This window comes from Cebidichthys violaceus, unplaced genomic scaffold (assembly GCF_023349555.1).
Source record: "Cebidichthys violaceus isolate CVI_PGR_0920_01 unplaced genomic scaffold, fCebVio1.0.p SCAF_41, whole genome shotgun sequence".
Classification (NCBI taxonomy): Eukaryota; Metazoa; Chordata; class Actinopteri; order Perciformes; family Stichaeidae; genus Cebidichthys; species Cebidichthys violaceus.
In genome coordinates, this window is record NW_027176606.1 from 806,512 (window position 1) to 819,953 (window position 13,442).

Consider the following 13,442-nt stretch of genomic DNA (forward strand, 5'->3'; position numbering starts at 1 on the left):
TGTCTGTCTCGCTGGCTGTCTGTCTCGCTGTCTGTCTGTCTCGCTGTCATGCTTTCTTAAAAGGAGAAGTGTCAACTCTTTCATCACTGACACCTTCTGTTGCAATTCTTATTGGAACAATGCTGATAAATCATATTTGCTCCAAAGCAGGTTTCTGGTTTTGGTCCGCAATCAACATGAGTAACAAAGTCACATTTTATCAACAGAAACAAACTTTTAGCTCATGACAGCGTCTTAAACTTAGTCATTTTGTGCTCTGGGTTGTAAAATTCCCGTTAAAAGTCTCCAAGATTGTTTTTCAAAAGATGACAAGTTTTGCCGAGTCATACTGTAATATTTCATTTTTTTACGGTCATGTGCCTTTGAGGCTTCGCCTGATGACCCACTCTTATCCCACATTTATGTTGCGACGTCTGATAAAGACACATGCCTTCAATCATAAGGGAGTAATATTTCCCAAGTCAAGCCAGTAAGCGCTTTGTCATTAAAAAGAGGATTTCAGCTGTTTTCTTTATCACTTATTATATTATATGTTTCTAATGATACTCGGTGAACAAATACATGTAGACCCTATTATGGAATTTCAACTTCCTGACTAATTAGCAAAAAAAAAAAAAAGAGACTTTAGTGTCAGTTAATCAGTTTAACCTCAGAACAGCAGCAGTGTGGATGGCGGTTAATCTGGTTCATATCATAAGAATGAATATTTATCATGCTGTTCTTTTACTCATCTTTACAAACAAATGGATGCTCTAGTTTACAGTAATTACTTTTATGTTTACCCAATCCAACATCATACACATTGTGATTATGGGTACTATTGTGAAATAAAACTGAAGTGAAAGTGTTAAACATAAAAAAATGAAAAACATAAAAATAGACTAAAATAGAAATGGCACATGAAAAAGAAAAACTGAACTGAGATGTTTTTCATTTTCATTCTTTTGTGCAGTTGTGAAAATTTGGGGGTATTTTTTACACAATGCTAATTTAAAACAGGTCAAGAACAACAACTACCAAACTACATGAAGCTGGATTAATCACTCTTTTTTTTTGGGCCTCAAAACGTAATAACTTCACAACGAGCTAAACATCACACAGGCTGATTGTGGCCTTATAAATTCATAATGTCTTCGCAAACAGTCGCCTTTATAGACGTTCATTATAACTCATTCAGAGTTGTGTTTCAACAACACGACTGCTGTTCTCTCACATAGTATCTCCATTATGCTGTCTATGCAGGGTCACTTGTATTACACTACCTCACAGTGTCATGTGCTGCAGCCACAAGTCAAACCCTGTTTGTTCTCAGAAAAGTATCTGTTGATCATTTTTCATCATTTTCTCCTCTTTCGCAGTCGGAGGGAGAATACAGAGTTGAGTACGTCTGCAGAGCTGCGACGAGCAGAAGAGAAACGAGGCTGTTGGCCCGACGGTCCAGACAGACACGCTCCGTCTGTGTGACTCATTTCTCTGCCCGACAACCGCAAGTACGCCATCTTTTAACCTTAACGGGGCCTCTCGTCTGTCCCTTCACTCACCGTCCCATGACTACCTTCTGCTGCACATGTGAATGCACCAAAGTGAAACCATAATTCCCGCACACACACACACACACACACACACACACACACACACACAAACACACGCACACACACACGGCTTAAGAAGAGCACATGATCTCTGTGTACATAAATATTGGCGAGCAGAAAGTATATAAGCAGTCCCAAACAGCTGTATGATATCTGTCTGCAAACAGCTGCTGAAACAAGATGAAGCTCTGCATCCTGCTCGTTTTCGGGACCCTGTTTGTCCTCATTGACGGTAAGAGCATCGTTGCATGATGGGATGGTTTCTGTGTGACTGGTTTTGTGAAATGGTAGCTTACTACAGCTCAGGAGTTTGGAATGACTTGAATGAGATGGGCTGTTGGAGGTCGTTTCCTGCAGAGTTGTGCCAGAATAGATCATTATTGACCTGGAAACCGTACTTTAATGGGACATTTAAGCCTAGACCAGTTTCTATTCTTTTCTTTGTTTTATGAAAATCAACTTGCAGAGACGTAAAACTCGGACGTGCTGATCTAAAAAAAAACATTGCTGAATTATTACAACAAAATAAGGTAACCAGAGGTGGAAGAAGTATTCAGATCCTTTAGTAATGGTGATAAATGACTCCATTACAACAACAACAAAATCTGCATTCAAAACTTGACTCCAGTAAAAGTACTATACTGTTATTGTACCTTAAGTATTAAAAGTAAAAGTACTATACTGTGATCGGCTATAGGCAAGTATTAAAAGTAAAAGTACTCGTTTATCAGAATTATCTTGTTTGGTATGTTATTGTTATATTCTGTAATATTGAATATTGCTAAAATAAATAGTTGTTGTAAAAATCTGTAAGAAGAATGGAGGGAGGTGGAGCTAGTGTCACCATTTTATCTATAAATATGCATCATATTTAATTACATGATTCTGTACAATTGTAATCTGCACAGTAACTAACCTTAAGATAAATGTAGTGCAGTAAAAACCACAATATACTTAAACTCCACTAAATTTCAGAAGGAAACAAAGTACCATAAGATGGAAATAAAGTAAAAGTACCTCAAAATTGTGTCCTGCAATAAATGTATTTAGCCATATTTTAATGACCGAATATTAGACCAAAACAAGATGCAGGCATGACGTTCACCAATGTTTTACCTATAAGTGAATGAATGAATGTTGTAGCAATGGCTGTATATTACGGTAACACAGCCAAGCGCTTCAGTGAACTTTGCCGCACCGTGACTGATCGTTTAAGTAGTAGAGAACAGGAAGCTTACTGGAAGAGAAAAGGGAAGTGCCCAGTGTAACAGTAGCACAACACCGAGGCTGGTGGTTGTGAAGAAAGCCTTCCGTTAGAAAGTGTCTCGTCAGCATCTGATTCATGGATTAATGAGCACACACACACACACACACACACACACACACACATCAAGTCCAACACCATCATTATGATGCAAATTGAAAACATCTGCATGTTCTTGACCCCTTGAACTCCCCAAATTGTTGGGGAGTTCAAGTTTATTTTCACGGGTTATTTAGAAAAACTCTGCCAAGAACGAGAAGCCATGTGGTTTGTGTTAAAAGTTTAAAGTGGTGAAATCTCACTGACAGGAATGCCGCCGATCAGCAGAGACTACAACACACACTGCCGGTGCCTTCAGGTGGAGTCGAGGATCATCCCTCCAGACAACCTGAGGAGCATCAAGCTCGTCCCCGAAGGGCCTCACTGCCCAGACATTGAGGTCATGTAAGTAAAACAAAGAAAAAAATCATGTGAACTTGTATTGGACTTTGTCTCACAGATAAGCTTAATATGTTTGGTTGCTTGCCAGAGCTTCCAGGAAGGAGTCGGGGGGGGCTCTTGGCCTCATGGTGTCAGTGTTTACCACGTGGCTCTAATTGCGTAACACTTTTTTCGTTCTTTTGACCAGAGCCGGACTGTCGAACGGGGAGAAGGTGTGCCTGAACCCTCGGTCCTCCTGGGTGAAGAAGCTGATCCACTTTGTTCTGGAGAAACAACTTCATCAGCAGGCAGCAGCACTCCCCAAAAATCGAGGATAAGATCATGATACAAATTTTTTAAAAAACAACACGTTGCAATTAAAGCTGTTTAGACTTAACTCCTTTCTGCAACTATGAGCCATGCTGTTTCACTTTAATGAATAACACACAGGGTGTGTAATTCAAATAGCTTCTTTTTTCGTTGTACCTTATTGATGCTGGATTGATATTGTCTAAGTGTTAGGAGAGATAAGTGTGTGATTATGTAATGGGAGTAAATGGAAAGTAAGCAAGAGGTGGAAGACTTTGTGTGCGGACGGTATTTAATTGTGTGACTCTGCGTAGAAGGTTTAATTGTATGACCTTTTTTGAAAGCAGACGACTGTAGCATGAAATCTGCAATATTCTAATATGTAACATCGTTTCTGTGTAACACTGTGTGGGCCTTCTTCAACAATAGCAAGGCAATATCACTTGCTTTGTTGAATCCCAATCCCTATGTGAGGCCTAAAAGGAAAATAAAAATGTTTAAAAAGTAAAAAGAGACTTGCTTGTATTCCATTCTTACAGCTGCGTTTGCTCTGTGAATCCTCTTGTACCATACTTTAATGTTGAAGTTGAAAGCTGTGCTTCAGCTTCTACTTTATTGCAATCCCTGGAGCTACGCTGTGAGCATGGCCGGAAAAAAACAACAACATACGCTAAAACAAACGACACGCTTCAAACGATGTGAATCAAGTGACGACGCGATACGGCCTGCACTGTTCAGCCATCATCAGTGAACCCAGTCATCAGCATCGTCACCCACTGATGGGAGGGTTATCTGCATGGTGGGAGACTTCCAGAGAACAGTAAAGCTGTATTTATTTATCGGTCGTCCCTCAAGCGCAACAAATTCCCCCGGTCCATTCCCTGAGAAAACCAGAGCTCTGACTCCCCACTTAGCTGTTGCTTTGATAAGAAAATATGTGACGGTACCTTCTGGCCTCCGGCTCTCAGGAAACGTTTACACACGTGTATCTTTACAGATATAATTAATTCTGCTTCTTTGGTTGTTCCCCTTTATTCCCAGCGAAGCAACATTTCAGGTATATATGGTTTCAGTGCGCTGAGGCTCATGAAACGATAGAGAGTGATGGGATTTCTTCCAGATATTTATAAAATCCCTTGCTGGTGTCTGTCTCAAGAGCCAGAGGGAAGTGTTATGTATCTGCAGAAGAGCTGTAAGGTCATCTTGTGACTACTATGTGTTGTGCTTAAGTTTGAATTGGTTAATAATCCCCTCTTCAAATGTGAATAGAAGGCATTCAGTGCAAAGCATCGGTGATTTAGGGATGTGTTCGTATTTACTCAAAAATACCGGAAACTCTTAAGAACTATATGTTTTGACGAGACGAGTAGTAAAACAACAATTACCGAAATTGTCCCACGCAAAAAAAAAAACAAGCCCTCATTAACCTCCAGGCTCAGGAAAACAAACAGCCGTGGATAAAGAGCGTTCTGACGTAAGATACTTCTTTTTCAACTAGTAATGTTTTAAACCTGTACAATAAAATATGAATATTTAAATAATTCCATATTGAACACTCTCCTATGGTTATATACCGGCTGTGAAACCGTTGAACAATGTATTTGAAACAAAGTGAAATAACACGTAAAAGAGGTTCTGTGCCTTGGATGAAAACACATAAAAAAAAAGTCTGTGATATTAAAATCTCCCCTTTAATTAACTGGCGATCAGATATTTCAAACAAATTAACGAGCGAGGTACGTAAATGTACACGTACAGAGATAAATCCAGCTCCAACTGCGTCCCCCTCCTTTCAGGTCGTGACCGTCACCGTTAACCAAAACCCTTTGAAAAATAAACGGATATCAGGCAGAAGTGTTTGTCTAGCATGTTTATCAGCAAAAAAAGTCTGTAAGAGTGCAATGACGCTGCTTTACGGTAAAACATACAAGAAGACAAAACAAGGGATTACAGGAGGCATCCAACAAATACAATAGTTGATGTGCAACGACCCAAACAAAGAGCGCCACAGGATGCCTCTTTTATCATTTAATTAACAAGCAGCTTTCAGAAAATTCATTAAGAGAAAAAAAAAGACCAACAATCATTCGGACATTCTTCACTTAATTAAAGGTCAACATTGTGAATAACGTTTTGTTTCATTCCGTGTTGATTTTCTGTTGCGAAATACTTTCCTACGTGACAACATTGTGCGGCCGTGTTATATTATTCAACCCAAAAACTAATTAAGATTTCATGTTCGAAAAGTGATGAGACAAATAGTGTTCCAAGGACATCGTTCTCTGAAGAACACAAAAGAAGCAATCTCCCTGTGAAGATGATTATGGCTTTGATGTTTATCTTATTAAGCTCCAGGGATTCATCAAACATAAAGAAATGTCATCGTTCACGAGAATAAGAGACTCCTGAGAACGTTAAAAAGTACAAAAGTTTCTCTGTTTTATTCAATTCTTGAATTCAGACGAGAACTAATAAACATCTCCAGCATCAAAATAGGACATTTCTTGTGTTTCAATGTAAACAATACCACGAAATGTTGGACAAAAGTTGTTGTTTTTTTAAAAACAGGCACTTATCGCATTGTAGCAACTCCCCTCAGGTAAGTGAGATGGACGCTAAGAGAGTTCTGTATAAAGCATGAAGGGAAATGAATCCACATGCTAGGTTTCTGACTGAGACACAGGAAGTGGTGGGCAATCCTCTAGCGCAACAACATAACCCTTCCCCGGGGGGAACCAGGCCTGCAGGGCTTCTGTCCAGCTGCCGGTGTTGCAGAAAGTCAGTAAGATGTCAAACACTGAGGACAAAGAGAGACGCGATCATTGATTAACACAGAACTGCTTCAGTTGTCTGGAAAACAAAAACAAAAAAAAGTATGGCTCACCTTGATTAACAGCCAGGATCTTGGAGTGGAAATTCTTGGCATTGTGTTTCTTCGCCATGTACTCGTCTATGGGCAGCCTCGCCGTGCGGACGCTCAGTTCTCTGGCTCTGGAGAAGCTCAACTTCTGCAGAAGAGACGCGGGAGAAATTTAATTACAAATCCCACATGCAAGGAAATCACACTGATATCAAAAGCTAATGGATTTTATTTGACCTGAAGTGAAATGAGGGTTATATACGGATTTAAAAAGACAGAAAAGAAAACTAGCATCTAATCAGTCGGACTGAATGAGTTGCAGTTTTAGTCTTAATGTAGAATACCTTCTGGATGCTTTCATCCACAAGGCCACCGAGGACGTACACCATGTCAGCATCCACTGTTTCTAACGCTGGAATAAAGAAAGATTTGAAAAACGGTGTCAAAGGAAATCAAAGTGAATGTGGACATGAGGTGAATATATGTTGCATTATGTAGCTTTGCTTTGAAAACAGTTTTTTGTCTAATTTTCCATGTATTCATTTAGCTTTCATTGAACCTCTTTGTTTTACTGTGTTTATGTATGAAGACATCCGTTACTAAAGTGCTCGTCTTTATAGTAGTGATCGGTTATGGACACATGAATGTGGTCACAATGTGACCCCTGCTGGCCAAAAGATGCACTTCAACTTAAATCTTCTTTCTTTTTTCATACTCTTTATTTGTTGAGTTGTGAACCCTTTCCAGTAGTTATCTCTTAGAAAATAATAAATATTAAGTATGCAAACAACTTTAGAATAGCTACTTTACATCCCTCCCAGCCAAACCAAAAATGGTTTAAAAAATATATATCAACTTTTGAGAGGTTCATCAAACCTTCTTCGGCATCTGGTGTGAGGTAGACGACAGTTTCTGGAGGAAAAAGGTCCAGACAGCTTTCTTCTGTTATGTCCATCTGAAATAAACATGCAAAAGGGAATTAAAAAAAGAAACTTGCTTGCTAAATATTCAAACTATTCCCCGTCCAGACTTCTTATGTATCCAGTTTTAGAATAAAAACACTTAAAATACTTGTCTGCAGGTTAACTTCAAAGCTTTTAATGAGGCAAAACAACCACTATTAGAGGGATTTCCTGCTTTGTCCCTCCCTTTAAAAAGTATTCACCAGAGAATCCAGAGCGTGAACAACAATAATCACCACGTAGTTGAGGAAGCCTTCGTTCATTCGAAGGCACTCTCTGTAGAGCCGGCCGTCCTCCCTCAGGTCCGTCAGGAGAAGGTGAAACGGCCGAGTCGCCTTCTTGTTCGACCCGTACAGCCTTCTTAACTGGCCGGCCAGGCGACTTACCTCCTGAACCACACAAACATGCACAGTAGAGATATTTGAAACAGAACCAGCTGTTTTGTGCTCTAGAATTCTGAGAAACAGGCTTTTTTTGAGAGTTAATGATGGTGTTTTGAGGCCTCTACCTTGTCAGACATGCTGTCGGTCATACTCAGGTCAACACAGACTTTGAGCCCTGTGGACTGAGCCTCGGCTAAACGTTCTTTGCTGATCGCTTTCATGACCCGTTTGGTAAGCTGAGGATTATCTGCGGTGGCAGCTGTATGACAAAAAAAAACAACACAGGAAAGACAGGTGTTCTGGTTATAGAGGCTGGAGTGAAAACGTCAATTATTTTTTCCTTTCGATCTCCACGCAAAAGCAGAATGAGCGTTTGATTGTCTTCACTGGATCTGTACCCGACTCGTGCTCACGGTTGAGCTTCCTCCTCTGCTTCTCTTCTTTCCTCTTGCTTTTCTTCGCTGCCAGCTGCCTCTCCCAGTGCCGCTGCTTCCTCAACACGTTCCTCTGTTAACAAGGCGACGCAGACATTGTATCAGTCCAAGTAATCTAAAAACATAGATTATTTCTAAAGTAAGAGAAGTGAAGTTGTATGGTCATTTAGAAGATCTTAGATCATTTAGGAGATATCAGACACTCGGCTGATTTATTGCATTCATGTTATTGATGCACCTGCACACTTTAGTTGTTTTTATATTTTGTGTTGCTGTTTCCATGTTCTATTAGATGTTTTCTCCAGATTTTATGCTGTAGTCCTGAGAGAAGCAATACTTATTTTAAGTATGGCTGAAATGACTCTGGAAACGTGAAATTCATATGTTTTTGTTCTTTAAATAAATTTTACAGAATTAATAATTATGTAATCAACAAAATAATGGTTGAATAAAATAACGAATAGTTACTCTGCTACCCTGGAAACCCATGCAAGCTTGAAGAGATGTATTAAAAAATGAAGGACTAGTAAACAAGCTTACAGAAAACGGTGCAGCTTCTCTGCCTGGCCTGTCTTCCACCACATCCGTCTCCACGTCTATTCGAAGCAGATCCATCTCCTCTGAGACTCCATTCAGCGGCGTCTCACACACATCTGATCCACTATGAGCCATCTCAGTCTGGAGCTGCTCTCCTCTGCAACACTGACTTAAGATGCATCACCTAAAAGAAAAGAAAAAATAGGTTATTTGTGACTAACGGTAATTTATTTGATCATCTTCGGGTGTGTTTTCTTTCTTAAATCCACTAAGTGACACATTAAAGTCAGAATATTAGTGATTCAAATACCAAAAGAGAGGAAAACATGCCTATGGCGTCGCTTCCCGTGTTCCATGTGAGCGGCGCATGCGAATGACGTCAGAGTAAACAAAGTGGAGGGGGGCGGGGACAACAGGATGAATTTGTGAATTTGGAGGAACAATGAAGGTCTATTCAGGCAGCCAGACGTCGCATTTCTGGTATTTTGTGTTGTTTGTGAGATGTTTAAAATAACTGCAAAAATATACTTGGGGGTCAGTAGCAGTGTGGTAGTTTACATTTCCACCAACACGCCAGAAGAGGGCAGTGTAATACCGATATAACCACAGATATTTATGAATACAACTCCATAACTACAAATACGTTTCACTAATAGATACTTGGGAAACCAACATACACTAGATGAAACAATATTAATCATACATTTGGTCCCATATGTTCATTAGCGTTCATTCATTAATATTCAGAAACATATACAGTACATAGGCTTAACACGTTACTATACCAAATACTGCTGTTATTCATTCATTCTTTATTCATTATTTGGATCCTGATTAACTTCCATAAACGTGCTGGGGTCATCCTGGGGTTCCACACAAAAACAACAACCATAAAAACATATTAAAATCTAACGGTGTCAATAAAACAAGAAAAGGCAAAACAGGCCAAATAGTAAGGATTAGAAAATGTGTGTTATGGAGCATATTCCAAGGAGGAGAAGATCCATAAAGAACAGTTGGTCTGTTTTCCATAAGAAAGAAAATGTAATAAATAACAACTGCATGTTGACTTTTTCTTTGTTATGGACATTTGTTTGGTTTCATTACATTTCTGCCAAAGCACTTGATTGTGTGAATGAGAAGCAAAGTGTTATAAATCTGAGCATTCCTTTTCCTCAAAGCAATTCAGACGTTAAAAAATGAAAGCTTTAGGTCAAATGGTGTCAGCTATAGAGTAAAGGCTATTTAACACATTGCAGTGTTATTGTATAATCCAAAGTAATTACATCAAATGTAATGTTATTATTATTTTACAATACTGATTTATTACACTTCAAACTGCATCGTCAACTCTTTTTTATAAATAACACCAAATAATTAACTGTCTGAACAAAAAGAGCACACAATGAACATTTTACTTTAACTTGACCTAACTTAAACTTTCTCTTCCTGTCTCAATCGCGCATGCGCAATGGGGCTCGATTAAGTGACTGCCATTTCACCGTAATTATTCGCACAGGTGGTGAGTAAATGCCGTTGATTATAATTTGTTATGTATAACTACTCAAAACTACTCAAAACTACGACTTAAACATATGTCGCATCTAAAGCTGAGAAATAACACAAGTTAAGGCAAACGGTTGTCCAGTTATCGTTTACTTTAGGTAATTGTAGCTACGTCACGGTCGTGGTGGACTGCTAGCTAGCAGCTAACGCTATGTAAATGTGCCGTTGAGTTAGCGTTAGCTAGGTTAGCCTAGCGTTAGCACACCTGTGTCGGCGGTCGTGCTAATTGAGGATTACCACGTGGCACGAGGGCTTCATATTCTGTTAATAGTCAGTTTGAAAATGTTGCAGCTAAACTTTATGATGAACACATTATTGGGACAGTCCACCTGGTACCACTTATTAATGATTTAAAATGAATAAGCTAATTTAATAGACTAATGACCTAAAAACGGAAGACAACCTGTTCTGTTTTTTTTTACCTAAACTACTGCTTTAAAAAATGGAAATGAATCCATATTGTATTGGCTTTGTGTCTCTGCTTCCAGCATGTAATTTACCAAAAACAGCGAATTGTTTTGTTTAAAAAAAAAGTAAAATGAACAAGAACATATTTTAAAAGCAAATCTTCATAATTTTAAATATTGTGCTATAGTGAGATAACGTTTTAAAATATGTTCTGTATGTTATTGTTTTCTTCTTTAGTCACTTAAATGTGTTGAAATGATTTCTTAACTGTTTCGTCATGCCGCCTTTATTTTGTCACGTAAAGGAACTATCGTGCAAGCTCGTTTGAGGTCGGACGCTAGAAAGGGGTGCACACTAAGCCTACTTTACTTGCTGGCACTTCTCAACGTTAAAGTGGGATTTTTTCGTCTCTTCCGCTGTGACATTAGTTTCGTATTAAGCTGCTTTGCACAATGTGACACCAGTATTTAGCAAATGTACATATATTGATGATTGTCTAAAATATGGGCTTTAAAAACAACGGTTATCTCCTGTTATTGTTAGCATGTGAGGCTAACATGCTGCCATGCAGGATCACAGCAGCCAATAAAAGGCTCTGAGGAGGTATATGCCACCAGAGAGCATTGTGGGTATTCTAAATACATATATTGTATAGTTAATTTAATAGTTTATATAAGCTTTTATCGTGGGAACAGTTCTCATGTATACGCTGTTCTCTGTAATGTCAGCAGAACAGTGTTAAGATGTGTATTATGTATATTGATACATTTAGGTTATAATTATGCGTTTTAAATGTTGCTATATCTTGTTGACAAAAATATATTTATGTACATTGTGTGGCTTTTATTCGGTGTTGTTCGCTCCTATTTGGATGTTATTTGTGATCATTTGTGATCATTTTGTCGGTATAAAACATCTGGTGGTCATTGTTAAACATCAGCACCATGACAGAGGAGCACGTGTTCCTCATACTACTAGTAGGAGGAGAGCAGTATTCAGGTTAAGACTATACTTTCAGGGATCATTTCTATAGTTTTTGACTTGAGAAATGTGTTTCTAAATTGATTGGTCTCGCTAACCACGATGAAGAGATGGTGATACTCTTTCCTGAGCGCGAAACGGGCGGACAGTCATGATTAAGTTCATATGCTGTCTGTTATTGATGACCGTTCATTGTCTCCTTTGGGGACATTGAGGGAAGGAGTATGATCAGAGTGGTAGTGCAATTCTGTCAATAATAAATATAGCGTTAACTAGAATCATTGACGATCCGTTTAGCCGTTGTAGATTTTTGATTTTAAATGTATGGATTCTTCATCTTTGTTACAGTGGGAGATACTTTGTGCATTTTGCCTCACTCCATATATTAATTACTTTGTTGTTATTCTATTATTCTCTTAGCTGCTAGTTAATAGAATAAACAACCAAACTGTAGATAAAATGAATGTTTCTTAAATATGTCTTGAATCAGTAATAATATAATGCTAAAAAACTACTCCAGCTGTAGGATAAATGTTGTTTGGAGATGTTTTGATAATGACATAACTCCCTGAAAGAGGTATTCTGCATTGAGTGAGTACTTTTAAAACTAAGTATAAGTACTTAAACTCGTGATTTTGAATGCATGATTTTTTTATTTTTATGATCTGGTATTGGTACTTCCTGCATTGACGCCCTATTAATAAACATCATATGGCAACATTCAAAAGTGGAACCACTTTAAACAGAATTATAGACATGTTGCTTGATAAGTTTTGTGCAATTTAATACTTATACTATTAATACTACATTGCAAATACATCTCCCCCCACAACATGTATCTCACAGCTGTAGCAACTTTATTTTAGCTTGAATAAAATCATCTTAAGTGCTTAAACATTGTCTCCAGGATATTGTTTGTAAAACTGATGGAAACCACGTGGTGAAGTAATGTTATTCCTCCACACTTGAGTCTTTTAGAAATAGAAGAAGCCTACATGTGTTTAGGTTTAGTCAGCTGAGCTTTTTGTTGGTAGTGGGCGTGTCTTACACTCACACTTTCACTCTGAGGAGGGATAGCCACCAGAGGGCATTGTGGGTAAATAAATATATTGTATAGATCATTTAATAGTTTATATAAGATTTTATCGTGGGAACAGTTCTCTTGTATACGCTGTTCTCTACTGTCAGCAGAACAGTGTTAAGATGTGTATTATGTATATTGATACATTTAGGTTATAATTATGCGTTTTAAATGTTGCTATATCTTGTTGACAAAAATATATTTATGTACATTGTGTGGCTTTTATTCGGTGTTGTTCGCTCCTATTTGGACGTTATTTGTGATCATTTGTGATCATTTTGTCGGTATAAAACATCTGGTGGTCATTGTTAAACATCAGCACCATGACAGAGGAGCACGTGTTCCTCATACTACTAGTAGGAGGAGAGCAGTATTTAGGTTAAGACTATACTTTCAGGGATCATTTCTATAGTGTTTGACTTGAGAAATGTGTTTCTAAATTGTTTGGTCTCGCTAACCACGATGAAGAGATGGTGATACTCTTTCCTGAGCGCGAAGCGGGTGGACAGTCATGATTAAGTTCATATGCTGTCTGTCATTGATGACCGTTCATTGTCTCCTTTGGGGACATTGAGGGAAGGAGTATGATCAGAGTGGTAGTGCTACACTGTCAATAATAAACCATATTAATACTCTAGGTATAAA

General features: G+C 38.4%; 2 protein-coding genes and 2 non-coding genes across 5 annotated transcripts; 3 read left to right on the forward strand and 1 right to left on the reverse strand.

The window, feature by feature from the left end:
- The first annotated feature begins 1,641 nt into the window (after nt 1-1,641).
- Nucleotides 1,642-4,090, forward strand: cxcl19 (chemokine (C-X-C motif) ligand 19). The gene is made up of 3 exons (XM_068728254.1): nt 1,642-1,824; nt 3,165-3,300; nt 3,485-4,090. Exons 1-3 carry the CDS (start codon nt 1,773-1,775, stop codon nt 3,612-3,614), a joined length of 318 nt encoding a protein of 105 aa, XP_068584355.1. The 5' UTR covers nt 1,642-1,772; the 3' UTR covers nt 3,615-4,090.
- Nucleotides 4,091-5,447: 1,357 nt separating this feature from the next.
- On the reverse strand, nt 5,448-9,133 carry trmt10b (tRNA methyltransferase 10B). 2 transcript variants are annotated; one of them, XM_068728239.1, is made up of 9 exons: nt 9,092-9,133; nt 8,765-8,945; nt 8,189-8,297; nt 7,916-8,049; nt 7,644-7,796; nt 7,322-7,400; nt 6,790-6,857; nt 6,470-6,593; nt 5,448-6,382 (listed from the first exon to the last, which is right to left on the reverse strand). In XM_068728239.1, the coding sequence occupies exons 2-9, from the start codon at nt 8,894-8,896 to the stop codon at nt 6,246-6,248; spliced, it is 936 nt and encodes a 311-aa protein (XP_068584340.1). In that variant the 5' UTR covers nt 8,897-8,945; nt 9,092-9,133; the 3' UTR covers nt 5,448-6,245. The 2 variants fall into 2 exon arrangements, with proteins under 2 accessions (XP_068584340.1, XP_068584341.1); XM_068728240.1 differs by having other exon boundaries at nt 9,072-9,109.
- Nucleotides 9,134-11,737: 2,604 nt separating this feature from the next.
- Nucleotides 11,738-11,954, forward strand: LOC137886027 (small nucleolar RNA U3). Its single transcript, XR_011104937.1, has one exon. It is a non-coding gene; the product is annotated as a small nucleolar RNA U3 (small nucleolar RNA).
- A 1,224-nt stretch (nt 11,955-13,178) lies between these two features.
- LOC137886026 (small nucleolar RNA U3) lies at nt 13,179-13,395 on the forward strand. The gene has a single exon (XR_011104936.1). It is a non-coding gene; the product is annotated as a small nucleolar RNA U3 (small nucleolar RNA).
- The last annotated feature ends 47 nt before the right edge of the window (nt 13,396-13,442 follow it).